This window comes from Tyto alba, unplaced genomic scaffold (assembly GCF_018691265.1).
Source record: "Tyto alba isolate M040663 unplaced genomic scaffold, T.alba_DEE_v4.0 Super-Scaffold_38, whole genome shotgun sequence".
NCBI classification, from domain to species: Eukaryota; Metazoa; Chordata; class Aves; order Strigiformes; family Tytonidae; genus Tyto; species Tyto alba.
In genome coordinates, this window is record NW_024881313.1 from 69,712 (window position 1) to 97,063 (window position 27,352).

Genomic DNA, 27,352 nt, shown 5'->3' on the forward strand with positions numbered 1-27,352 from the left:
GTGGGTACTGCTGGCAGTTGTTTGTGTATTTCCTTTGCCAGAGGCTAATGTCCTTTCCCTTTCCCTCCTTTTCCTTTTCCTTTCCCCCTTTCCTTTTCCTTTTGTCCTCTCCCCTTTTCCTTTTCATTTTCACTTTCTCCATCATTTCACTAAATTGAGTTACAAAGCAGACAAACAGTGAAAATGACAGGGCTAAGAAAGAAATAATGTTTAGTGGGGCTGTCAGTGAGACAGGTACATCCAACAGGGAGCAGTAAATATTTCCATCTGGATGACGGTGATGATGAGGGGGTTAGTCTCTAGCTGTGCCTCATGCCCCGATGAACTCCACATGAGTCAGACACGTTCAGTGACTATGACTGCAGCGCAATGCAGGGGCACGAGAGGGCTGTGAGGAAGAGCAGGGGAATGGAAAGCCTCTCTTACAGAAGGAGGCTAACAGACACAGGTCTGGTTAGTGTGCAGCAGACAAAGACCAGGAGGAAAGAGGATGGTTCTTATCTAATACATTGGAAATGAAACCCAGGAAAATGGTCACTTAAGCTACAGGATAAGAGTTGCTTAAAAACAAGTGGGTATAAAATTCCCATGAGTCAGTTCATGCTAGAAATCAGGCAGAGGCTTCTAAAGAGCAAAGCAAGCGAAGCTCTGTAGAGCCCCTCTGCTATTAGTTTGGTTACTGCTGCCAGACAAGTGTTCAGCCTAACGGGGCACACTAGTGGGAAAGAAATGCCGTGTCTGCTCCATGTCTCAGGCTGCCCCTCTAATCCTCTGCCTGCACCACTGTGCACATCCCCATCGCAGGGGCTTGCAGCCAGGCACAGCCTGCTGCACGGGGGAGAGGGCCAGGAGCAGCGCCGAAGTGTTCCATTCAGGAACATCAATTGAGAGGTAAAATCCCCACTGACTGTGGAACTTGTGTGTGTGAAAAGTGGCAAGGAGCTAGAGGCAGAGGATGACACCAAAAGGGAAAAGGCTGGTGTGAGGGAGGGTGTGAGGGAGATGTAGCAGGCTTTGGTCTGATGTCCTAATTGAGGCTTAGCCACGTGTTATTAAACAGACATGATTCGATGTTAGGCCGTTCAGACACGAGGGATAATCAGGCCAGCCAAGTTCAGACTTTGAATGTGTGAAGAAGGAAGCCTCACAAAACAAAAAGCTGCAGTGCCATCTCGTCAGTGTTTCAATTTATTTTTTCTGAAGCATTTGCAAATGAGAATTTTCCTGGGGCTTGAGAAACTTTGGCAGGGCTGGGCTGGCAATGACCAGCTGAGAACAGTAAGCATTTTAACCCAGATCAGCATCACCATCTCCCTAAATAGAAAAATAATTAATTTGGTTTTGTACTTCAAGCTCAGTAAAAATACAAAACCTCAGGGGCCATCCACTCATCAAAGCTCCTTTGGATTAAGGCAGTGTGGGAATTTATACTCCCCAGGCTCCACTTGAATACTTACAGTTGACTTTTACTCCAAGACAGTTTTTCGTGACTTGACTTCATACATTTTCAAAGAGGGGAGTGTCCACACATGGAATTACTCTGGAATAACTAACTACCCACATCAGCAAACCCTAGCAGCTAGCACTGGAAGTAAATATTTTCAGTGCTCAAGCACAGAGCCTACAAGCACTTACTCACATACTTGGTTTCATGAAGATGACTGTATCTACCAGGTTTTGTAGGGTTGCTCACGCACAAGCCAAAACTTTTACAGGATTGAGGCCCTGTTTTGTAGAAGGAGATGTATGCTGTGGCCCAGAGTACCACCTTAAAATAAAATACGAATCCCTGGACTGAATGCTAGTGTATCCATTCATCTCTCCCATCTCTCTGATACCATTCCAATTGGCTCTCTTGCACTTCAAGCTAATTCACAGACGTTCAATCACACACAAATTCTACGGCACCCCTTCCCCCATGAAAAAAAGTCATCCAGCTGTTACAAAATTCAGACATTTCATTAACACAGTTTACTGGCTGATACTGCCAAGCAAAATACAGACAATTAATAATAATCAGGACTGAAAGGTCTGATGCAGCTTATGAGTAAAGGATTGTATTAGTTGTTTAAAATGGACAAACTTGCTCCTGCCTGGAATGATAGGGAACAAAGGGCAGTGATGTATAACCGAGAGGGAAAAAGACTCTCTCCGTGGCTTTTGTAGATTACTGTGTGAATGTCAGGAGCGGCAGGAGCAAATACCTCTTTTCATTTGCTCAGCCTGCTGGAGAAGAATAGCAGCGCTTGCCAATGAAGCTGCAGCTGTGTTCCAGCTCCATTTAATCACTGTGTATGACTGAGGGTTAATTAGCTGCCATTTTTACTGCTATTTGTTGTTCTAATGAAGATTTGCATAAATGTAAGACTAGGGGGTAACCGATACTTGATTTTTCCCTTCAGAGAGTCTGGGGGTGGAAAACTCGCCCATTCCAAATGTTTGTTTGTGGGAGATTCGGTGTTGCCTTTCCATTTGACCTGATCTGCTTCTGGCTGATGAATGATGAACAAAGAGTTCAAAGTTGCTTATCAAATCGAGACCCCTGCTGTGTTTCTGCCTTTAGAAAGGGGCAGGCTAGTTAGATGAAGAGAGGATCAAGGGATTAGAAAATTACTCCCAGCTGACAGAAAGAAAAATACATGTATGTATGCTTCTCTCTATATATATGTACATATATATGTGATTTAGCTCAGTGGTATGTATCTCAGTGATATATACATCAGTGATATCTCTATCTGTCTGTCTATCTGTCTATCTATCCATCTATCTATCTATCTATCTATCTATCTATCTATCTATCTATCTATCTATCTATCTATCTATCTATCTATCTATCTATCTATCTATCTATCTATCTATCTATCCATCTATCTATCATCTTCAATCTGGATGGCATGGAACCGATAATTTCTTAATGATAAAATGTCATTTAAAAACTAATGGGACAGGTAGTAGAACCAGAAAAAGCTGTAGTGTATTAGGCAACGCGCTGAAAAGTAAGAACTTGTAAATTTTTGCAAGCCTTCTGTTGTACATCACTAACATTCAAAGTTCACTTTTTAGTATAAAAAGTATCTAACATGAAACAGGCAATCTCAAAGGAAGGCAAAAATGACTCAGCAGTTCACAGCTATCTGCCATCAGCTCCTCATAAGAGGGGAATTCACAATACAAATTAAGAAATAGCATCAATTCCTTCAAAAATTTTAGAAAAAAATTTAACATGAAGCAGTAACAAAATCCAAAACTACTTTGTAATTAAAGAGAACAATGGACAATGAAACATAATAAAATTGTTTTATTTACTATGGTCATGACAATGCTTACAGCTACTAACTGAAAGAAGCTGAAGAGAACAATAACCTCCCATTTTTAGTGTAACTTGTTGCATATTATAATATATTTTGGGGAACTGTTTTCAGTGTTCCTCTTACACACTTGGTCAGCTAAAACTGCTGCTTATCAGTATCTGCAAAATACTCTAAGGGAAAGACAAAGAAGGCAGAGGTAGTGAATTTCTAAACGTCAAATCACTATTGGAAAGTGGCCAGTTTTCAAGTTGACTGTGTCCCTCCAAAGAGACGTGACAAGTGAGCACATATTTATTGTCAGTTTCTTAATCCCAGCACAGCTTTGCAGTGTCTCTGGCTTTTTACCTGGTCTCTAAGACACGTGAACAAATATCTATTTGCTTTTCATTACACTTCTGCCACCAATCCACCTGACTTCCTACAGGCACCGCTGCATATTTTGGGGTAGACACTAGCAGAAATCAATCTTTCAGAGACATAAGCAGAGAGCATCCAGCGCACCTGAAATAAATGTGCCTGAAATGGAACACCCGGCTCCTCTGCTGCTCCAGCTCTTAAGTGGAACAATGCCACAGAATTTAATGCTATGTACAGTAAGAAGCCCACATGAAAAGAAAAGCAGTCAATTGCACTTTTGCTCACTTTCACCTTATTTTGAGCTTTGAAATAATTCAGTCTTCTGTTACAGCTTTTGACTCAGCCTCTGATTACACATGAATCTCATATTTTGCCCTTTGCAAATGCCTTTTTTAGACCTTTGGTTGGAGAGAAAAGTTTTAAAACAAGAAACCTAGAAGTTTAAAAACTAGATGGAAAATTAAAAAAAAAAATAAGTAGACAATAAAAGATAAACCAGCAACAACCCTCATGATGTGTAAAATAGATCACTTAATTTTTCTTTAATGATTCTTTAGTAATTTCTATATACTACAATTTTCCGAGGCTACAGTCAGAATCATTCATTGGTAAATACGGTAAGAGAAAGTGGAAATTACAGATCTAGTGGTCAGTGGCAGAAAACAAATCTATAAGAATTGAGGGAAAAGGTTAAGTGCTATGCTAGTTAATAAGAATGACAGCTTGCTTTGAATACTCATACTGGCTGTCCAGGATATTGAATAAACCTCATTTCATTATTTGTAGAGTGTGTGTTAGACATTTCTCACTGTCAGTACTATTAATATGATTTTTGGAGACCATATTATCAGCATATTTAAATGAAAGCTTTCCTTTTCAATATTTATTAACTCATTAATATTTCTTGGTTAGTAGTATCCTGGTTGTAATACCCAAATTAGTGCCTACTAAAAAGTATTTTCTACTGGTTGCACTTTTTGAATTAAATAATTTTTATTCTCAAGTACTAAAAATGCTCTTGAACTCCTGAAACTGTGCCTTCTTTCTATACTATGTCCTAATTTAAATGGATGGCATTTAAAATTTACATTTTTGTCTTTTTTTACTAGGTAGCAATAAAACAGAGCACTGACCATGTCCTAGTAGCTGACTGAATATGAACTGTGAATGAGCACAAACATGAAAGTTAATTCATCTTACCTGGGTTGCAGTCTGTGAGGAGGGAGCAGATGGAGAGGAGAACTTTAGAAATGGTTAATGCTGGACTCCAGTTGTCTTTTAAAATGTCCAGGCAGATGACGCCTTGGCTGTTAATATTGCAGTGGTAGATTCTTGTCCGAAATGTTACCTAGAAAAGACAGCATGTCTAAGTACAATGGTACTCAAGACAATAATTATACGATTATTAAGCAAATAAAAAAATCATATGAACTCTGCTACTGTCTAGGCAAGATAGGGGTATTCATAAGAAAATAAAGTCTGCCTCTTCCACCTGTGACCAGCAGTGGAACTGGTTTGTAGAAGGTGAGAATGGGACACACTTCCCGAGCTTCCTCTTGCCTTGGTCTCATCAATCTCATTATGTTTGTATGGGGCCAAAAAAACCTATCCCAGCCCTTAACCTGGACAGTGTTCATAACTCAGGCCCACAGCTACTTCATGCTTTGAAGGGAGGCAGAAGACAGATTCTTCCAGTGTTTTCATCTGTTCATTTTTTGACCCAACAGATTAAGCTGGAACAAAAATGTGGAGCCATCACATCAGTGACTCCTGGAAAAGTAAAGTAAAATACCTTTGAGAAAGGCTGCTCAAATAAAAATCTTTTATTTACAAATTTTAAGTTGCAGTTGAATCAGCAGAGTTGCTTACAAACACCTTTTGGGTTTTTTAACAATAGAGTTTGAGGATTTCTGTATCTATTTTATATTGTCTCCCAGGTGATCCTGTATGTAATGAACCAAGGAGGAGATCACTTCTTTAGCCTAGAAAGATATGCTTCTGCTTCAAGTTGAAGACATAGGCCATTTATTTTAAAAGAAGTTCAGTTATGAAAGTCCACTTTGTAGTTCAGAATGAGTACTAGGGCTACTGGATAGGAAGGGACAATATAAACACCTCTGGGGGTCATCAAGGACACATTTCTCCATCAGTTCTACCAAAATGACAAGTCAAACCAGATGGTTTTAATGACATGTTCATAACAACCAAAATTAAGATATACAATTTCAGTGGTCTACCTCATCAGCCATAACCCTTCCAACAGAGGGGGGGACTGGACAAGAGGCAACAGCAGGCAAAGCACACCCTCATTTTGGAAAGCTGTGCTCTTCACTAGAGTTGGACAGTGCCAATAACTGGGAGTGCTTACACACCTATCCCTGTTCTACCACACAGATAAACCTGCTTCTGCGGAGTAATGGAAACGGATGACAGGCAAACTCCTGATTTTATTCAGTATCAGAAATCTCAGTGATGTCAGTGGGATTGAGATCAGACCACTTATCAGCAAGCATAAGAGAGGATACAAGTGAAATAACATGGTGTCTGGTTTACTTCTATTAAAAAAAAAATTCTCTAACACACTGAAAAATTCTGTCCCTTTGGATTAAATCAAGAAGCTTTGACAAAATAACGGAAAGAAAAAGTAGTAGATTTCTGGTATTAAAACACTACATTCAATAAGAAATACTTTTTCTCGTAAGTACTTTTCCACATAAATCTGGGAAAGCACTTTTGGAACCCACTGTCATGCACCAGTGAGTTCTGTAACAAAGATCTCTGCAAAGCAAGTTCATCAGTTATAAACGCATCTGTGTCTAAAGGTATTGCCAATTAATAAGATAATTTAATAGTTGGCCACTCCACACCCCACATATTTATAGGTACTTTCCTTTTTTCCCCCCTACATTTCATTTGTGGTTTCACTTACTGTTTTCCAGCCTAAGTGCCTTACTTCTGGGACTTTTATGAGAATTTAAAATAGTTCTGGCACAATGAGCTCAATTCATCCAAACATTATAGCCAGATGATCTATTTTTTTCCCCTCATTAGGAGTCCAAGCATTTGGAGTGAAGAAAGTCTTCTCCAAGATCAAGAAAATTGTATTGAGTGACAAAATCAAATGTTCATCTACAAAGGGAAGCTATTTTGAAGAAGGAAGGTTACAAATACACAAAAGTGGTAAACTACCTTACACAAACTGCATGTGAAAAGTGTCCACAAAGGGAGCTGGTGTGGAGGAGCATCCTGTGGATTGTAGGTCAGTGGTCATTAAGTCCCCAGATAGATTAACCCCAGCCGCTCTTATACTTGAGATATAAGCAAATCAGGGAATGTTTCCTGGCAGGATGTCCCATGACTCAGGCAAACACTTTAGCACTTACTTAATTTGAAGTATTGTATGCTTACTACTCAGTACATTGTTGGAATAGTTTTTGCTTAATTATTTTTCCTGAATGAAGGTGCTTTCCTATGCTTCCATGATGAAATATTTGAGGACTTTATTCAGTGGTATCTGAATACACTGAGTAATAAGATATATGTGGTCTCACTGAATGTGGGGGAAACACACTGAATCTATTGCACAGATTAAATTATACCCTCTAAATTATTTATAGACATGTCAGTCTGAGCATGTAACCTGTTTAAGAGAAGGCCATCAATTTAAGCCTGTATTTTAACATGTAACTGTTTTGCCGTCAGCTGAGAGGACAGACACATTGCCACACGGTTCCCCTGCCTCAGTTGCTTTTGAAGCATTGAAGCAAGGACACTGGGAATCTGGCAGGATTCAGAGAGCCACTGGAATGAATGTAGGTTGTTCATGTCTTTCATAAACTGTTCAACACCTGGTTGCCATCTTAGGCTATCTGGTGGATAAATGTAGGTGGGACTACACTCGTCTGCAGTTGGAAGGCTATTTTTAGCAAATACTTACTGGGACTTACTGACTACACTGGGAATTGTGGACTGATGGTGGTACGTAATGGTATTCTTATCCCAAATCAGCATAGAGTACAACTGGGATGACATATTGCTTTCCTCATCCAGGAAAAATGGCAGTCTCAAATCGAAGCTAATGTGGGAAATGCTGACATGTAACTTTCTGGATGTTGTGTTTACCATATCCACACTTTAAAGTTATGCAGGGTCATTCCTACTGTATGTATAGAGAGAAACCAAGTGATAATACCATCCCAGGGGAACTACATTTTCTTTATTATGGTCATATTTTTACCTTCGATGACACTTTAACGGTTCCTATAAACAGCGCACTCTAATTCTATTTATCCCCTAATGAAAACACCTGAACAATCCCATGCAGGGGCTCAAGGGAGTGTATGGGTGCATAGGAGAAATTATCCTCAAACAGCTGAATGGTAGAGAAGTAATTTATCTCTTTTTTTTTTTTGAACAGTAAGTGTTCTCTATGGATTTACTCTCTTTGATTCCACAGTTTTAAGAGGGTATCTAATTTTTGTTGAATAAAAGTGCAGGTCAGAAAAATGCAAACTGCAGAAAATAGGGAAAAGTGAGACTATATTCTGAAAACTAAGAGCACTACAAACAAGCTTTTGAAAGATAACAGTAAGGATTTTATATTCAATCAGTTTTGGATGTAAACAATAGTGAACTCATCTGTTTATCTACTGCTGAATGCCAAATCCTTCTGAATAGTGTAAAACAGAATTAAACAAATAAAAAAATCCCTTATATAGCCTCTAAGAAAAAAATTAGGCTATCTATTCAAAAAGGGGAGAAAAAATGATTAGAGAGAAAAGAAGTACATGTGAAGATATGGCTGGCTGTTGTTCACTGAATAAGTTTTAGGACTGAAAAAAACCTGTTTATAAAACCTGGGGAGAGTGAATAAAGATGGATTTCAGTTGGGTGGTTGAAGGCTATTAGTTGTAGGCAAGGTAAATCACTCCTTCATCTCAGAGTGATTTTGAACACCAGTTTTCCAGCATGATGTAGTCCTAAAATCACTCACTATCCCTCTTTTGCACTAAATGTTCCTATGTTAGCTCTAAACCCAAGCAGCCACTGTGGCATTGGCATCCACATGTGTGACTTGCTTAATGTTCACTGTGAGGTTCAGAGACAGGCACATAAAGGCACCACAGCTATGAAAGGGCTGGTCACACAAACACATCTCATGCACTTTCAGACTCTCCTGAATTCAGTCATAATTCTACTCAAAAATGTATCAGGAGGAAGAAATTATTCTCCATTTTTGCATATTATCATGCAAGGGGTTACAGCATGCACTCAGGAATTGCTTTCTTCAGCCTGTTTGGGTTCGAACTGTCACCTCCTGTTCCTCATTCCTCCCTCTGAAGCCCAGTGACTGTGCAGGGAGAGATGAAAGATTCCCAGATTCAACAGGAGAATAGACAAAAACAACCCTTTTTGCTCGGCCAACACTGGAAGCAGGGCTTAGATCCCAGGACTCTCATTCCTGCAGTTTTAGAAAGTTCTTTTCAAGCTCTTTCACTTCTTACAACAGTGCAATCCTGCATGCCTGCCTGAGATGAAACTTCTGTCTTCCTCAAATATTCCCCAGGAGTTCTGTTTTAATAAAACTGCAGTGGAACTACTTGAAGTGGAAATAGTTGTACTGCATACAGAAAAGGTTATATATATATTAAAAAATATGAGGCCATTTATGATGATGTTCATGGAGCTCAGGAGGGAGTAGACAGTTCCCCTGTCAGTTTGTCAGACTTTATGAGCAATAGATTTGTCTGCTCGAGTAGAGAGAATAATAAAAACAAGATCAGGTCTACACTCTTTAGTCATATTAGAGAAGTACTCTAAAACAACTTAAATGAAAAATATCTACAGCCCTAGGTGACACAACGTTCATGCAATTAACTTTACATTAACTAGCAACCTTAAATTTCTTACACAGTTCAGTTAATTCTATCTATACCCATCACTGAGGTTGCCTTTCTAAGACAGGGTCATCCATCTCTGCTTTGTAACTACAGATTTGTAGCATGCACATGAACAATTGTTGAGATACTTAATGGATTATCACATAAAGAGCATAATAAATGACTGATCACGTGATGCTCACTATTAGAAAGCATGATTTAGAAATTAACTTCAGCAGTTCTTAAAAAACTTGCTTACACATAATTTTAGTTGGTAAGGAATAGCTATAGTTTATTTTACTGAAGGAAAATATAAGTCATCTGCATTAGCAGGAAATAATAAATTATAATTACTTTTGCTTGACCTACAGAGAATTTTGATATGCAAACTACTCTGGGCTTCTGTGGCAAAATGCACCATGTGAGACATAGCTAGCCAAAAGTGATAACAATTTAGAAGGCATATAATTTTACTTTAATATTTTAATATTGATATTACTAAATATTTAATATTTATTAATATTACTGAAAATGAAACAGTATGCAATATGAGTAATTATTCATTATATTCATGGTAATTATGAAGCTGAGTAAGTACTCACACTGTCTCATTGAACAGACTGTTGCAGGGAAAAAAAAATGAGTGAGGACAGCAATACTAAACGTCTGTGTTACACAGGCACACCCATTTTGCACATGGATTTAATAGCAGAAAAAGTAAAAAAGAGACCTTAATAATCTTTGATGTACCTGAGAGGGCAAATAAAAATTATCTTAAACTGTACAAAGTTTTCTGAAAATAAAGGAAGAGCAAGAAAGAATGTGGAAAATGGATTACTATTTGGGTTTTAGGGATGTTCAGAATAGAAACAACATTGTAAGATGCAAAGCATCAAAAGCTTTTTCTGATAGAGTCAGTATGAGTTTTTCTAAAATGATTTTCATTTAATCAGCATAATCTTTCTTAGAATTAGTAACTCCATCTAGAAAGTCAGCAATAAAGTCCTTCTATAAAGAGTAAATTTTTTTAAGATTTACTGGACATTTAACTGTTATAAAATAAATCCTCCTTTTCATAGCTCAAAGAACGCAGGCTGTATCATCCTACATTCACGCTCCTCTGAGTTTGCCAAAGCACTCCTTCACGCTTGCTTTAACACAATCCAACTGCTCACCTAAATGTGAGTAAGCCTAGCAGATATCAACGTTTTCATTTTACATGACAAAATCCGGTATCACCACGTGACAGACAGTAACCGGTGTCTGACTGTTCTCCCTAATTCTGCTGCGCTTCTGTGAGCAGGGAGCCCGTGGGCGCGCGGGGAACGGAGGCAGAGGCAGGCAGGGGGCTGTGGGCACAGGGCTGCCAGCCGGCGGGCCGTGCGGGCAGGCAGCGCCAGGCACTTCAAGTCCTCAATTCGCTTCCAAGAAACCCGGGCTTTTTCTTTTCTTGCCCAATTTTAATAGCTTTTGGGTATTTAAGTGTTCCCTACATGAGAAGTTCTAGGCAGATTGACCTCAAAACCATAGTTTTCTGTCCTGATCATTTCACCTGCTCTTACTCTATAGTAATAATGTGCATAAAATTCTCTCTCTCACATCTCTGTATATACCTCTATGTGTGTAATAGACGACAAGAAAGAACATTGATATATGGTGTATTTTTAGATCATGTGTGGATTTTATGCTATAGTAAAACGTGTGATATGGCAGAATTATGTAGTTTCTGAAACATCCAATAGACATCACACATCCTCTTTTGAAACTATATTTGACTGGCAGTATGCAAACCACAGCTGTGAGGCAGAAGATATTCCCTGTAAGATGCTTCTACAAGCCCTTTTGAGGAGCTTTGTGTACTGGGTACTTATAGGAGATAGAAAGAAATTATGGACTACCTGAGTTTTGGAGAAGAAAAACAGGAAGATTTTAGTTGGATACGGACATTTTCATCAAAACTAAATAAATCAATACAAGCTACTGGTATAAATTAGTATTTGAAAAACAGTGAAAAAGGTGGCTATTAATTAGAAGAAACGGCAATTACTACAAGAATTATCAGATAACTAAATTAAAAGGAAATCTTGGAGGTTTACATGGTATTGTTGCTATCAAAATTGACTTTTGCATTTATTCACAATAAAATGTAGTTTAGTTATTGATCCTTTCTTCAGCTTGACATACATCAGCTTGCATCTCTGCCCTCCACATCTCTGTGATTCTGTCAGTTTGAGAGACATTAAAGTTTCTTGAGGAGCTGCCTGGGTTTGACCCATCCCGAGCCTTGTATTGCTGCACGCTGCCCTATAGGTTCAGCGTTACCTGAGGATATGGGACCTATGGAACAAATGGAGTCTCAGTGCAGGTGGTGCAAGTGTGGGAACCGCATGCTGCAGTTCGCCTGACTGGGAAGAGCCGCTCCAAGGAGAGCAGGACTCAGGCTGGTACCGCTAGCTCTGATGATGGTCTGCTGGTGGTAGGTTGTCCATTTCTCCCTCTCCAAGACTCCCGTATATCTGATCTCTGCCAGCAGCCACCCAAAGTCTTTGCTTGCTTGGGAAAGCCTGCCAACTGCATTTATTGTCATGGATGAAGGATCCATGAGCTGCGCTCAGCAAGAAGATGCAAATATCAAGGCTGGGCGAGGAACAAGGGAGCGTGGAGGCACTGCAAAGGTGCCAGGGGAGGCAGCGGTGTGGGAACGCACCAGGCAAGGGACCACCAGGCAACCAGGAGAAGGAGGATGGGGAGGGCAGGAGGCAGCTGAGAAAAGCTGTGATCAGCACAGCATGGCACTGAGAGCTAATGTGATGTGACAGAGGTTATGAGAGAAGTATGATGAGACAAATGAACATAAGGGATAACAGTGACAGGAAACCATTGCATTTGAAGGCTGGTCATATGATGGCAGTATTGGGGGGCGGGGGAGGCAAGAGAAGGTAGATTGAAGCTCTGCCTACACCAGGGTTGCAGGGATGATAAATGGCGATGATGAAATAGGCTGCACTTAAGGTTATTCCATGTTTGAGAGCTTCAACTGTAAATTGTGTTAATAGTGATAACTGCAAGTTAAAGTGTGGGTCTGCCTTGTACCGTTCATTTTAACAATTTAGGTTAGAAATAGCAAGGAATGCTTATTTTTTCTCACCTACTCTTGTAAGAACTGTTTTTCTATTACACTGCAGATAAAAGTGTCCTTAACAGCCCATCACATACAAAATAAGTATGAAAAAGTAAAGTTGAAGCCAAGAATAAAAAGAACCGCCCCTCACACATGAGGCTGAATTTATGAAATAGCTAGAAAGTTTGTACCACATGAGAAGGATTCACATAATCATATTTAGTGCATAGAGATTAGTGTTATATGACAATTACATATAGAAAAATTGAAGAGATGCTTAATATTGCCCTTAAGACCAGCTTCTACAGACACTGTACATTATATTTACAAAGGAAAAAAGTCCCTCCTTGCGGTAGAGCAGTTGATTTTAAGCAGCTAAGCTTTCAAATGCTGACAATTTTTCAGTCAGTCGATAGACATGAGATTTACAAGGAGGAAATGGAGTTTTCTGTTATTTTAATTTTGATTTAGAGGTGATTTAGCATATTGCAGCTTTCAAGTCCTGTGAACCATTTTTCAGTCATCTGAAATTAAAGTCCCTAGCAAGATTAATTGTAGAGTTGGGATTAAGAGATTTTATAAATCACTCAAACTCAAAAATAAAGCTAGCGGAGTACTAGGATAATGACAGATATATCCATATTGTATCAGCTACAGCTAAATTGAATTGACACTGTAATAGACTGAATGCAGTCAAATATGAGAGAAGAGTTTATTAATAAAGATTATTCTTGATGAAAATTCAGACACCACTGCAGTGACAAGTCCTGGGGGGGAGAGCTCTCTTGAAGAGCATTAATTTTTTTACAAACACCTGTATGAAAGACCCTAGTATGGCTTCCTGATTTGTCAAGGCTTCCTGATTTGTCAAGGCTTCCTGATTTGTCAAGGCTTCCTGATTTGTCAAGGCTTCCTGCTCTGGAGGGACAGCATACAAGATAATAAAATTACTGCCCTTCCTTCAATAACTATAGTGTATATAAAGATGCAGTGTTAATTTGTCATGATAGCTAAACTTTAAAGGATCTCAGATCAAAAGAGTTTGCATACATGGGGAATTCACTGATTTCTTATGTGGACCAAGGACAGAAACTGGGCTGAAATTCTTTCTCTCAGATTAGGCTGACTGAAAGATGTGATACCTCCTATTCATATACACACACATACATGCACAGATACACACACACCCCCACACAAGAAACACCTATCTACGTGTAGCTATCTATCCCATTCAATACCCCAAAGAAAGAGACAGAGCAAGAGAGAGCTTTCCCTTGTTAAAGCCAAGGGGCGAACTGTCTGAATTCATTAAGGATGAAAGGAAGATAGTTAGCAGGAGAAAGAAATCTCAAAGGTATTTCTAAAAAGGTTGAGGGGTCATTAAGGCACCAGAGAAATGTAACATTATTTCCTTGGCAGGCCATCTAAATATTTTTATTCATTTCTTTAAGTGGCTGCTCTGAACAGGGCACAGCTTTCTCTATTCATCAGCCCACTGCACTACAAGGGAGATGCTGTATTTTAGGACTGAAGTGAAACCTCACCTTGTGACCAAGACTGAAGCCTCATTAGTATGTGGCCTTTAGAAGAAGGTGAGATTATGTCCACATCTACGCCTCGCTTTGTCTGTTCCATACCTTCCTCCTGCCTGGCATCTCATAAAACCACCATGATACTTAGGATGCAGCTGAAAAGAGAACGGTGATTCTGCAGGCTGCCCGCTTTCTTGCTGACTCAGCCAACTGGGTGCTCAGCTAATTTCCACAATTCTACAGAAGCTTCCTCACAATGGATGTGAGGAAATATTTTTAATTGATTAGAGCCTCCCAGAAAGCCAAAGCTAATTTGTCAGTTCTCAGATGAGCTGTTCTAAAAATCATGTTCTCTAGTTGTAGAGATAAATCAGAGTTAGGCAGGGATGGCCCTCCATCACTCCTATTCAGGCTGCATCAGTCACACACAGATAAACTTTTCTGGGGAAGAACAACTCCCTCCTCTGCATGAGTATGCTGCAGTTGTGAGTGAAGCTAAATGCCATTGATTTAAAAGGAAAGCAGAGCTGAAGGGGTCAGTGACCTCTGGATCGGAAAATGTGGAGTCCAGTTTCAAGGCATGAGACAAAGTTGAAAGACTGAAATAGACTGACTTCAAAGGGGAAAAAAATTAATATCGTGAAAGCAAATTATACTCTGACTTACCACATGGTATATTCTATTTTGGTGAAGAATAACTTAATTTGATATTATGTTTGTGGCTTAACTTCAGAGAGACACTGACAGGTAAGGACAGACAAAAAAGAAAATGCTGGACCTGTAGGGGAAAGACTGGTTGGCACAGACAGAAAGGAAACCTGATGACAGTGATGCTTGGCTATACAAAACTAGGAATGTGAACTGGACCACACAGTACAATTAGAGGATGTGAAGAACAGAGATAAAACTTTAAAAGCATAAAAGAAGATGTGATGTTGAAGGCTACAAAGGTGTAAAAACTGAAGAAATACATAAAAATGAAAGTTTTTGATAGGTACTTTTTTAAACAAAACCTGAATGAATGATTCTGTTTCTTTTACGTGACAAAGACAAGGCGAGGAAGCAGGTTAACTGTCTAGAAGAACAAATGAAAATTACTTTACACATTTGTTAAAAAACCACCAAAACATAAGTCAAACATCTTTTCTTTATGTGCAAATGTGCTCTCAGACATTTAATTTTATTTTAATTAACGTTTTCCAATAAGCAGCAGGGTGCCCAACTATCTAGGCATCAACAGTGTTTATAGAAGGAATCTGTATCCTTTAGAAAATAATGAGAGCTTCGTATAATACAAACCAAACAACAGCTACACCACAAATGTATTTTAATTGTAATAATAAAAATAAAATACATTTGTCCAGAGTCCACTTTCAATACAATTTTCTTATTTTAAAAATTATTTTACCTCTCCTAACACCCATGTGCAACATACACACACACAATAACAGAATGTACAACATCTGAGAACTGATAAGGAAAAGTGATTGTGGAAATCTTTCTGCAGATTTTAATACACTTTGGATTAGGCTCTTTAGCAGTAACTATGTTACGTGACATGGGCATTTGCCTTTGGAACCTCAGTCTGGGTCAAATAATTGCATCTGGGAAATACTGTTTCTGTTTCTTCCCAGGTCTTTTGTGGTCACATTTTTGAAAGATCAATTTTGACAGTACTCATTTAAATGTTTCCCTACTTCATAGTAAAAGAGGGATGAAAATGGCCCACAGAAATCTCAGGAGTAATGTATGAATTCAATCATAGTGAGAAATGTGAATTAGACCCTTTCTGCTATGTACTTAGAGGGAGGTAATCTTGCCAACACTCAGCAATACGTTTTATGTCTTTCTCAGTACATTCCACAGTACTCTATCTTTAATTTTTTTAAGATGATAGAGCCATAAGGAGTGGGACTAAAAAAAAATAATCTATGATGACCTATTCCCATAACCCTAGGGCCCATAATTTTGAGAACAGCACCAAATATCATAAACCTTGCGGTGAAGTAGAAGAGATGTCAACACCCAGTGACACAGACAGCACCATACTGTGAGGCCATATGTTACATTCCACTACCTTTCTTTTGCTAGAAATAAGCATATTTAACCACCATTTCCCAACAATACTGACTGGCAGCAGCTACCTTATGACAAGCAGTTATCTTCCCAAACTATTTTACCCATGGATCAGTTTCATAGGGTCTGGAAAATAGGTGCAATGAAATAGCAAGAGTTTGGGAGATCTTACAGCAGGACTGAAAATAAAGGTAATTTTCAACAGTGGCTGAAGTAAACAGAGTAAGAATCCATATGTATAAAATATGCTAGCGACATAGTCAGTTATATCTGACTGTGCACAGGTACTCATTACCTTCTTACAGATAACAATTTCCCTCATCATAATTACTGTTTTTTCAGTAATACAATATGGCATCATCAGCTCTCTCATCCTTTATTGAGCAGAACATTTTCATATGATCTATATGCACACATTTCTTACAATGACAACTGGCATCAAGATAAAGGCAGACAAAAAAATCTATTAAAAAGCAGGACAAGAACCACCTCTTTGCTTGATATTTCATTAATAAGCAATGCAGAGCTGCTTACTCACGTCTCAAAATAGTACAATCGCCAAATACAACTGAGTGTGGATTGAAAAAGTCTTTACCTTCTGGTGAAACAGCAAACTGGACCTTCACCTTTAAAAGGGTATCTATTGCATGTATTATCTCCCGACTCAATGGATTCAACAGAGAGAATGACAAGAGATATCCCTTCTTTCAGATCTAGTTCTTTACATATTAGATTTGAAGAGAGAACTTCCACTAAATAAGGTAATTTTTATTTGCTGGGGGACTGAATATAACCCTTGCATGACAGCTACTACAAACAGACTAAGCCCAGCAAAGAAGCAAACAAAAGGGATCTGTTAAGACAGACTTTGTGTAGCAGCAGAGTAAGAAGTCTGGACTGGCCTGGGCTGGGAGGGAGGCAGGAGGAACAGAGCATCCCCTGAGCTCAGGTTGCCTAGAGCTGCAACTAACTGAAGAAGTTACAAAGTTTCAAATTAATTCTTCACCGTGTAATCACAGTTACCTAAATCAGAAAATGTTCAGTCAGCGAGGTGTACAACCCCTGTAAGACTTATCAGTGACCTCAAAGCTTCCCTGAGCTGGAACAATAAAGTAGGAAGCAAAGTTAGACCATCTCTAATACTGCCGTACTGACCCACCTTGAGATCACTGGCTGGGAAAGTCCAGTTTACAGAATGGCAAGTACTTTGAATTCACATCTCTCATTCTTTTTTAAAACTTCTCCTGATAATATCAGTGTTAACTACTATAATCACTACTACTGTGGCATTAAAATTCTGTTTATAAACACTTATCTTGCAGTAGTATACTCCTGATAATCAAATAGGAATCAGCTACTCTCTCTTTTAACATAATGCCCTTCTACTACAGACCAATGTGGTATAGCAACCCTCTCACAAATGTGTCAAAAAGAAGGTAAATATTTTTGCTCCCATAGCTCCTCCCAGGGAGGTGTTCTGGACAGTCACTCTCCACACTGGCAAGGTGAACAATTAACTTATTTTCATTTTGTTTCATAAAAGACAGGCCCATCAATTTATTTGATTCTCCTAACAGCCCCCAGGGGGTAAATTCCCAGTTTCTGGTCTTGTTAGTGAACACATGTTAAGAATTGTACTCAGTCTTACAGATAAGGTCTTGTAAGTGTCTTGCATGTGACATTATGTAATCCCTTATCTCTACAGGCAACACTACAGAATGCATTTTAGGGGTGTATTTGCCTATTTTATAGATGCATTAGGCAGGTGGTTTGTAATAATTCTGTGATCATCCAATCAAGCATAATTTTGACACCCTCCCTCAGCAAATTATTATGACTCGTTATCGATGACATTCTACACTACCTGACTTCATCATACTTCTGTTTTACCTGTCTTCATAGTCGCTAGATTTTTCCTTGTTGATATTCCAAGCCTACTTGATCATGATAATGACCGACAACCATCATGTTATCGGCAAAGTTCCACATTTGTGCTTAGTGTCATTATTGACAACATTAAAACATAAATTTGTAAGGTATTCTGTAAATTTGTCTTTCAGTCCAGGTTCTTGCCTTTGCTGCAGTATTTCCACATTCTTCCAGAAAACTGATGTAAAGCAACTACTTATAACTTAATGAACAATAGTGTATTTTGCACCTGCAAAAGTAATTTATATGGGGCACTGAAAAAGGTGTGTATTTTTGTCAGTCTGCCACAGACCCCTGGTGAATGCTATGGGTCCACAGGAAAGATTAAGTATCTTCAGCTGCTTATAAAGGGTGCAACTCCAATATAAATGCTTTCATATTAGAAACAAATCCGAATCAAACAAATAACTCCTGGAAATTATGCAACCATTTTCTAAATAAATCCATATCCACCTAGCTATACCAGCAACATGCAGGCAAAGTTTAGGCAGTTATTTAAATTCTTTCCATCAAAATACTCAGTTTAAATATTCATTGTTGTCTTGAAAGTTTTATGTTTCACCCTACAATGACATTCCAACATACACATTAAAAAATATCACAAGGAGAGGACTCCTATCAGACTTTGAATATGCTCCTACTAACCTTAGGTGGTTTAAAAGGATAGTCCGGTGAAAAAGTAATGTCAAGGAAGAAAACTCCACCTTCATATACAGACCCTGGAGGCCCCAGTATAGTTGACCTCCATTCATAAATGTTGTCTCCTTTGGGTCCAGCACTAAAATAGAAAACAAAAATATAACATAATAACCACATACAATCAAGAATGTACTGCATCAGTTATACTCTACTGGTAGTATCGCTGGTTTTGCAGTAACACTGCAAGTTAAAATTGTGTATCACATTCGTTAAATTAGTCTTGGATAAAACATGTAACTGTTGTCCTAAGATGTGTCAGTGAACTGATATATTCAGCCAAGAAGAAGTATTAAAATCACATTATAAATTATTCAATTAGGCACAGAAAAATTCCCAACTGTCTTATCTCAAATATTTTAGTGGGCAGATGTGAAGTATTTACAATGCAAAGATACAGAGTCTTTGCTGAGATGTCTTGTCACTGTCTTGCCTCACAAGCCATCCTATTTTCACCTACCTCCTCATCCACGTACCTCATCAGTCAGTAGCAGTGTATTTACACACATTATTATACAGCACACACTGTACTGAAGAGTGAGGAGGGTACAAATGACTTTGCAACTCTACTTTCTAAGTTACTAACCTAAGGACTCCAGTCACTAGTATGGAAGGCTGCTTTACTCTGCAATCATTACCCTATCTTAAAAATACAATAAACAGGAAGTGGATTAAACTGTTGGATTATGTTAATTCAAAGTCCTTATTTAAAAACACAGTACTGAAACAATATTTAAGATGTACAAAACATAATCTGGTATGCGAATCAAGAAAAATCTGTCACCAACACAGTCAATTCTTGACAAAATCAAATTAAAACCTAGTAAAAGTTCTTGGACATGACTCTTCCAAAAGCCAACACCTCCTCCTCTCATACAACATAATGCTTATCCATAGAAATACATATTTCACTCAGGGTAGCCTCTTAAGGAATATGAAGACTTCTTTTCTGTTCACAGCCCGCTGATATCAGTCACTGATACAGGACCTGAATTTTAATTAGGACCAACTGGGATGGTGACTTCTAGATATCTGATTAATATTTTTCAGAGGAAGGCAGTGCTGGTAGATATTTCAAGTAAGTGATGTGGTGTTGTCTTAAGGTATTTCTTGTGAAACAATTCTTGTTATGTTTGCAATAAAGATTTCCACAGCATGCAGGAGTTTTTGAAATAACCCTGTGTGTAGAACAGATGAAAGCTCTTGGCTATGCTCCATGCCTCACAATGTACTCAAGGCATACAATTATTATACATCATGTCATGTTCACTGCTCAACTATTCATTTTGTTCACTGAAAGTTAATAAAACCCTCTTTCACCTGAAATTCCTTGGGCTCCCTTCATTAAAACTTCTGACTGCATGATTCCCTGCATACAACTGTGTGACTTAGTACTGCACAGTGTACTTCATTAGTCATGGTACCTACATCAATTTTCTATAATAGCTGTTAATGCTTCTTGGCTTTCTAAACTACATGCTTTCTTAACAAAAATGGGTTGTAGAGACTGTAACATTATGGAACATTCATTTTCTATCAGCCAGTAACAAAACTAGCAATTGTTTTAAAGATAAAATCTGGCTTTTTAAGTGTCACAATAGCAGCAGTGTTGCCATCCATATTTCACAGTGTCTATAATACATCAGGTTGCTAGCTGCCAAAACAAATTTAATTTACCCAGTTCTCAGTTTGCATTAACCTTTGAATAATAAAGCACAGCTGAGACTGCTGTAAGAAACAAACCAGAGAATGAATAATTAAAAACATCTCCACTGCCTTTAGAAAGACCAATCCCGAGTCAACAGGGAAGGTTTAATTGTGACTGAACTAGGCATTAAGGGGCTAATTGAACTCTTTATAAGCCCAAACGAATGTGGCCCTACAGCAGTGCTATGGTATACAAGGTTCACAGAAAGGAAAACCCTTAAAAAAAATAACCAGACAATTATTTCAAATAGAAAAGGCAAGAAGTGGGGCAGTCTAAACCTTACATAAAAAAAAGCTCATATTATGTGAAGGAAATCCTTTCCCATTTTCTGCAGAAAAATGTTCTAAAACTTGGAGAAGCAATGACTCAGTTGATGCCAGCAGGTTAAAATGGAAGTGATATAAATGTTGATCTCAGAGAAATGGTTGGAAACAGCAAGTAACAAAAGCAAGCACTGTCTTTTTTAGACCTTATTTAGCCAAGAGGGGATGTTTGGGCCCTTTTTGGGTTTAAGCAAGGCTCATTTTTTTGATCAGAACTCTGATAGTGGCATTTTCATAACTTATATTATTTTTATTTGTTTTGCCTATTTATTTAATTGCATTAACAATCGAAATGAGCAGTCATTAATTAGAATAGTTGGAAAATGCTCCATCTGCCAGTTGAACTGTTTCAGCACATCCAGCTACAAGATGATCACATTCTGAGGATGCTGATTAACATTAATTGAAGGTTTTCTTTGCAAATGAGAGATGAAGCTCTATTAAGTATTATTATTAATTTGAAGAATGGCTTGAATTGTATGGAGTGTGGGAAGACTGCTGTTATTGACATTGCCTGTTGGAGTGCTTGCTGGCAGCAAGGCTGTTGAGCAGATCCACGTGCGCAGGCAACAGCTGGTATTAAGGGCAACAGCGTGCAGAAGCATAACGTTTTTTCACTTGCACATTAATAATATAAAAAGTTTGATAGGTGTATTATGTTTGGTTTTCTTCTTTACTAATTGTTAAGCCTTTTATTTATCCACATTATTGGCAACCAGAATGACGACTCATCAGGCTTCACCAGAGAAAATTCCCATATGTGCAAGACCTCGGCCAGAGCCTTATTCTATAAGGTTTATAATGCAAGAGGATTTAATTGCTCTTCTCTCTACATGGATATCTGCCCGGCACACTGAAGCCCAAGTGTTTTACATTCAGTATGATTTATATTCCAGCCCTATTAATGTACTGGCAACAAAACCACAGATCTCAAAGAAAGCAAACCGAACATCTCCGTGCCTGAAGTTGTTGTCTTTGGAAGGACAGATTCAGATGTGCACTGGCTCAGAAAAGGGCAGGCTAAATCTATCTTGAACTCAGCTGACCCAGGGCCAGTGCCTACGCACGCTGCCTTCTACTAACCCACTGCTAAATCAGTCCGCTTCAGGGGAGAAATCACAGTGGCTGTGGCAGATCCAGATGGAAGTGGCTGAGCTGTAACGATAAGGTGGTTAGGAGAAGGACAGGCTTTGCTGTCAGACCAGCAGCTCAGCCTCCCCACTTGAGCCCTGATGCCGAAACCCTAGCAACTCTGCAGAATGAGGCAATCAAGGAGCCCAGCAAGAAGCACATGGTTTGACTCTGGAGCTGGCGCTCCCCACGTTGCCAGTGTTATCTCCCAGGTGCAATTTGTAGCACAGGAGAGAGGAGGTGCAGCTGAGCATAAAGGCCCTGGAGACCTGAAGTTATCAATGACTTGTCAAGATCTAGCACTCTGATGTCATTGTTCCCCTTTAGCTTATGAGGCACTGCACAGAATACTGCCTGGTTTACCACTGGGAAGGTTTTGCTCACTGGAAGAGCTAGGGTGGGGGGACGTGGAGTCAGCCTTCTTCCTCTTCCAGAATTACATCAATATGGGTGTATGAAATTCAGGACAAAGAAGTCAAAACATATAACACAGTCTCCTTTGTATTTCACTCTCCTCTGCCTCTCCTTACATATTTTAGTTCTGCCCACTGCTTTCTACATACATACTTGCAGGTGAAATGTATGAACATCAGTTACAGTTAGCAGCAAAATACTTTAAATGCTACTATAATTCATTTTGTTTTAAATAAGCTTAACGCACTGAGTATTTTCTATTCCCTCAACATGTTCTAGGCAGGCAGACACTTGAAAGTAGTTGCTAAAAACTGCCTGTCCAGTGCAATCCATTATAAACACCAAGCGTTCACAGCATTTAGAATATCCTGAAATATTAAATTTAAAATGATGTATTAGGAGAGTTGTATGAAAACAACAGCAACTATGAGACATACTAGATGAAAACCTTTGTGTAGGAGTTATGAAAGTACAGATAATTTTTATCAGAGTCATGATTTGTATACAAATAATTTCCAGAGAATAATCCAAAAAAGTAAAAATACAGAAATTCAAAGAAACAACAGCATCCCATGTTTATCAAGTAGTCATATGGAATAAATTAGTCAAAATAATATTATTATTTTCTAACCTAATTTATGTTTTTTGATAAGGGATCCCCTGCTTCTCCAGCGCCTATAACTGGAGGCAGAATAACCTTACACTGTAGTAAATGCAGACTAGTTCAATGTCTTTCTTTCCATTCTTGGTCTCTGAGTCTTGCTGGTATCCACATTTAAAGCGTAACTGTACTCTTTAACACAAGGGAAAGAAAAGCCCATAGCACAAAACAAAGAAGTAAAAAAAGGAATTGCAAATTAAATTGCCTTCTAGTTCTGACATGCTAATGGTGTGTGGGGGGAAGTGATCAGGCCAAATAAAACAGGAAAGTGAGATGGCTAGGAGGCCTTCCCACTCCACAGGATTCAGAAAGAAATTGAAAGATTCTTCTGGACTGGGTGAGTTTAAGTTCATTTTTATCCTTATCCTTTATAGCAGGTCAGAATAAAGCAGGACAAGGATATTATACTAACTTTGTCCATGAACTCACTTTCCATGGTGCTGTCTATGGCAAGTCATTCTGATTACTGCATCATCTGATCTGAATTGCCTTAGCACACAGAAACACACATCAGAACTGGGGTACTCCCACACTAGGTGCAGCCCATGGGGGATGCAGCCCCTCTCAACTATCTTTGGTAACATGACAGCAGAAAGAAGAGGGATACACTCAAGTTTCTTCCTATTCCTTTCCTTTTATTACACAGATCCTTGACTTTATTATTTAAGAGATTTCCCTCTAAGGAGAGAAGCTCACCACAGATTTATCTCCATTTATAAGATATACAACACTTCTTTTTGCAGTCCTGCTTCTTGCATATTTAACAGTTATGCTGGCGCAGATACTGCCTCTAGCTGCCCTCTATGAATGCTTCTGGGAAGCCAGTCACCCAGATGGCAAAGTGGATACAAAAGTATTGGAAATTGGCAAAATAATTTAAGAACATGGTTGGTGAGGGACTAGGATGGATGTGACAAAACAGAAGACTGCAGATTGAGTTTTCAGTGAGATACATCTCTTGAGAAGCTCATATGAAGCCTCATTAAAATAAACTCAGTACATACCTCTGTTCTCTGTTTGGAACAAGGTGCCAATACTGAAACTACTCCTAAGCGAAAGAGTTGTTTTGGCCTGTACCACAGATCAAGGCTGTCCCTGTGCTGGGGGACAGCCATGAGAACAGCAGTGGGGCTGTGCTGGCAAAGTGGTTGCTGGATAATCTCAGTCTGTGAAGAAGTCAGCCAGCAGGAGCTAGGCTGATGTTAACATTACTAGGTGACTCAGTCCCACCTGCGCACCCAGCCCAGCCCTGTTCAACAAAATTAGTGCCATTGAGGAGCATTAGCATCACAGTCCCTCGAGTAACTATAGTTCTCAGCCCTGCTTTCCCACTGGTGCATGGCTGTGGCTCTGGAATGGATACAGACAGCGCCAGCAGCACTGGGCATCTGCTGAATTTCTGTTCTCCCAGTTCTCTCTCCTCTCCATTCTGGAAGCTCACCTGATCCGTCACTTTGAGCCTTCACCCTTTCTCTTCTCTTGTTAACCGACAGTAATTCTTTGCAGAATCTTTTTTTTTTTTTTTTTTTTCCCCTCTATTTTCTGCTTGAGGGTGGTTTCTTTCCCACCCCCTCTCTGTATGGTGGTAATTCATTGCTCCTTTTTCTTTCCATGGTGGATCCTTCCTCCCTTCAGGTATGTGCAGATCCCCCTTCCCCTAACATCCCCTTTCTTTCTCTCTCATCAACAGCCATCACCACATGCTGCTTTTCTTCATCTTTCTCAGAAAGGAGGAGGGGTTGGAAAACGGTGCAGGGGGATTTTATTACAGTACAGTGGTTACTCATTTGGTTTCTTTCCTTCCATGTTGCCCTTCTGAGACACAGAAAATGAAGAGCAAGCAGAGTGGGTGCTGCAGCACCGATGGCATGGGGAAGGGAAAGGGAGTCACAGCTGCCTACCCAGATGCTACAGTGATATCAATAGGTACTTTTATAAATGTATGTAATAGTTGCCACAGCAGCCAGAGGAATACGTATCTCCAAAACAAAAACAAAGAGATAGCAGCAAGCACTGAGACTGCCTGTGGCAATGAGCACAGTTGTATGGTTAATAACACCTCTGTTATGAATATAATTAGCAGGCTAGTCTCCAAGAAGTAAAATCAAAGAACAATTAAAGAAATAAACCCCTTCAGATTTAGAAATAAGTGCTTAGTTTGGCCATAATATCAATGACTTAAACTCTCATCAAGAAATAAACCCTCCTCAAATTTGTACCTTCTGAATGCACAAACTTTTTTTAATTTCTTTTTTTTTCCCTAAAAATCTTCTGAAAACTCCTAAAATATTCTCTTCCCCCCACCCCTTTTTTTTTTTTTTTAATTTATCCTCATCTCAATTCTGTCATATAGGTGGTGCAAAAAGTACCATATCAAAATACTGGAAGATGCTCATGGTTCTTACTCATTATTATCTAGACTAAAGTTAGAAATTTTTCAGCATTAAATTTAAGGCCAAAGAAATCTAAATTACTCTAAGAAAAATAACTATATATACATTTTAAAGAGTTTTTAAAGAGTTTTTTACTTTAATTAGACACTAGACATAGTTGTCGTCATTTGAGCCTGGATGGCAGCTAAACGCCCCGTAGCCGCTCACCCACCCTCCCCCCAACATGGGAAAGGGGAGGGAATCGGAAGGGCAAAGGGAGACTTGCAGGTTGAGATAAAAACAGTTTAATAACAGTAACAGAACAATACCCTGACAGCAGTATCAGCAGGTAATGTATCATACAGCTGCTCAACACCCACCTGCTCCCGGCCAGCAATCCCCAACACCAAGGCCCCACAGCCACACTCCCAGAAGTGAGAGCCCCTCCCAGCCCACTCCTGCCTTTATATAGTGAGCACAGTGTCACGTGACATGGACTATCGGCCAATCGGGGCCCAGCCCTCCAGCTGTGCTCCCCCCGCCCCCGCACACAGGTGAGGGCACTGGGCCCTGGGGAGCCCCTGGGGTCTCAGGGGGCTGCAGCTCCTCCAGCCACTAAAACGACGGGAGCTCTAGTCCAGCCTGAATTAGGACAGTATCCACCCCTTATTTCATATCATTTACGTTATGCTTGGCTTTCCATGATCTAATGCTCAGACTTGGGTCCATGATAGATCCAGTATTTTTGGTCACCCTGAAATAGTACTGGGAAATTATGTCTTACATATGTTGGAATATCAACATAATTCGCTGAAGTAAGCACGATTTTTGGGTAGGTATCTTTCATTAGACTTAATTATTCATAATGGAAACCAAGGGTGAAGTGACTGAGCCACTTGTCATTCAGAAAGGCTTTGGTAGAAAGAGAAACTTCAGAAAAATCACACCATTTAGTTTTCATTACAGTGACAGAATTCAGCTGAAAAATTTGGATCAGACTTTCTTCCAGTTCTTCCAGTTTTCTGAGTAAGACCATCTTTCCATAAGACACTTTAAAAAAAAAGTACTTTTAGGCAAGCAGTAAGAGAAGGACAATATTAACACATTTTTCTAACTCATGCTACAATTCCTTCAAAGTGGTTATATCCTGCTTTTATCGAGTGCTTTTTATTGAAGCCAGTTACCATTTTCATGTACACTTTGGAACCAATATGTTTGTGGTAAATGTGATTGGAAGAGTATCTAGGAAAACTGATCCCAATGAGCTGCCAAAGGAGCAGCAACATATTACAGGATAACACAAGATATTGCTTCTTATGTTTATTGAAAATGACTGATTTTGGTATGGTACAGAATTTTTTAGCAAGGTGTTTCTAGTGGTCCATTTATCATCCAAAGCAATATGCAGTTTAACTTTGGGGCTTCCTGCCACTTTCTTGAAGCAAACCCACAGCGTACCATGTCAGTGTGCTGAAAGTCTGTTTGAAGCAAATCCATTTTTTCTTGTGATTAACCTTCTCTGACCTCCTGTCACTGGAGCCATTAAAAATTATTGGCTGAAACTGTTGTGAAACTGTTGTGTTTAAAATTAGTAAGCTTTGATCACAGTAAAAATAACAAAAAGACCAAAGCAAAGATAACTTAGTTGATTTTATTATTCACTTCTAAATAATGCTACTAAAAATTATTAAAAGTACCCTAGTACTTTAGCAGACTGGTATTATTCAAAGAGTACTTTGATGTTTTTATTCTCTAAAGTCCTGTCTTCAGAGCATTACTGAGATAGAAACCACCATGAAGAGAACTGCTTCTTAATGCACAAAACAGTTATTTATATTATAG

At 39.0% G+C, this 27,352-nt stretch overlaps 1 protein-coding gene across 3 annotated transcripts in view; it reads right to left on the bottom strand.

Annotated features, from left to right (window-relative positions):
• Positions 1-27,352, bottom strand: part of UBE2E2 (ubiquitin conjugating enzyme E2 E2) — a 215,752-nt gene that overhangs the window by 19,791 nt on the left and 168,609 nt on the right. For all 3 annotated transcript variants that reach the window (XR_006166201.1, XM_042801781.1, XM_042801780.1), the window contains exons 4-5: positions 18,851-18,983; positions 4,869-5,016 (exon numbers count right to left, since the gene is read on the bottom strand). Coding sequence is in view for 2 of the 3 variants with exons in the window: in XM_042801781.1 (XP_042657715.1) it covers positions 4,869-5,016; positions 18,851-18,983 (281 nt within the window). In the remaining variant the exon portion in view is untranslated. The remainder of the gene's footprint in view (positions 1-4,868; positions 5,017-18,850; positions 18,984-27,352) is intronic.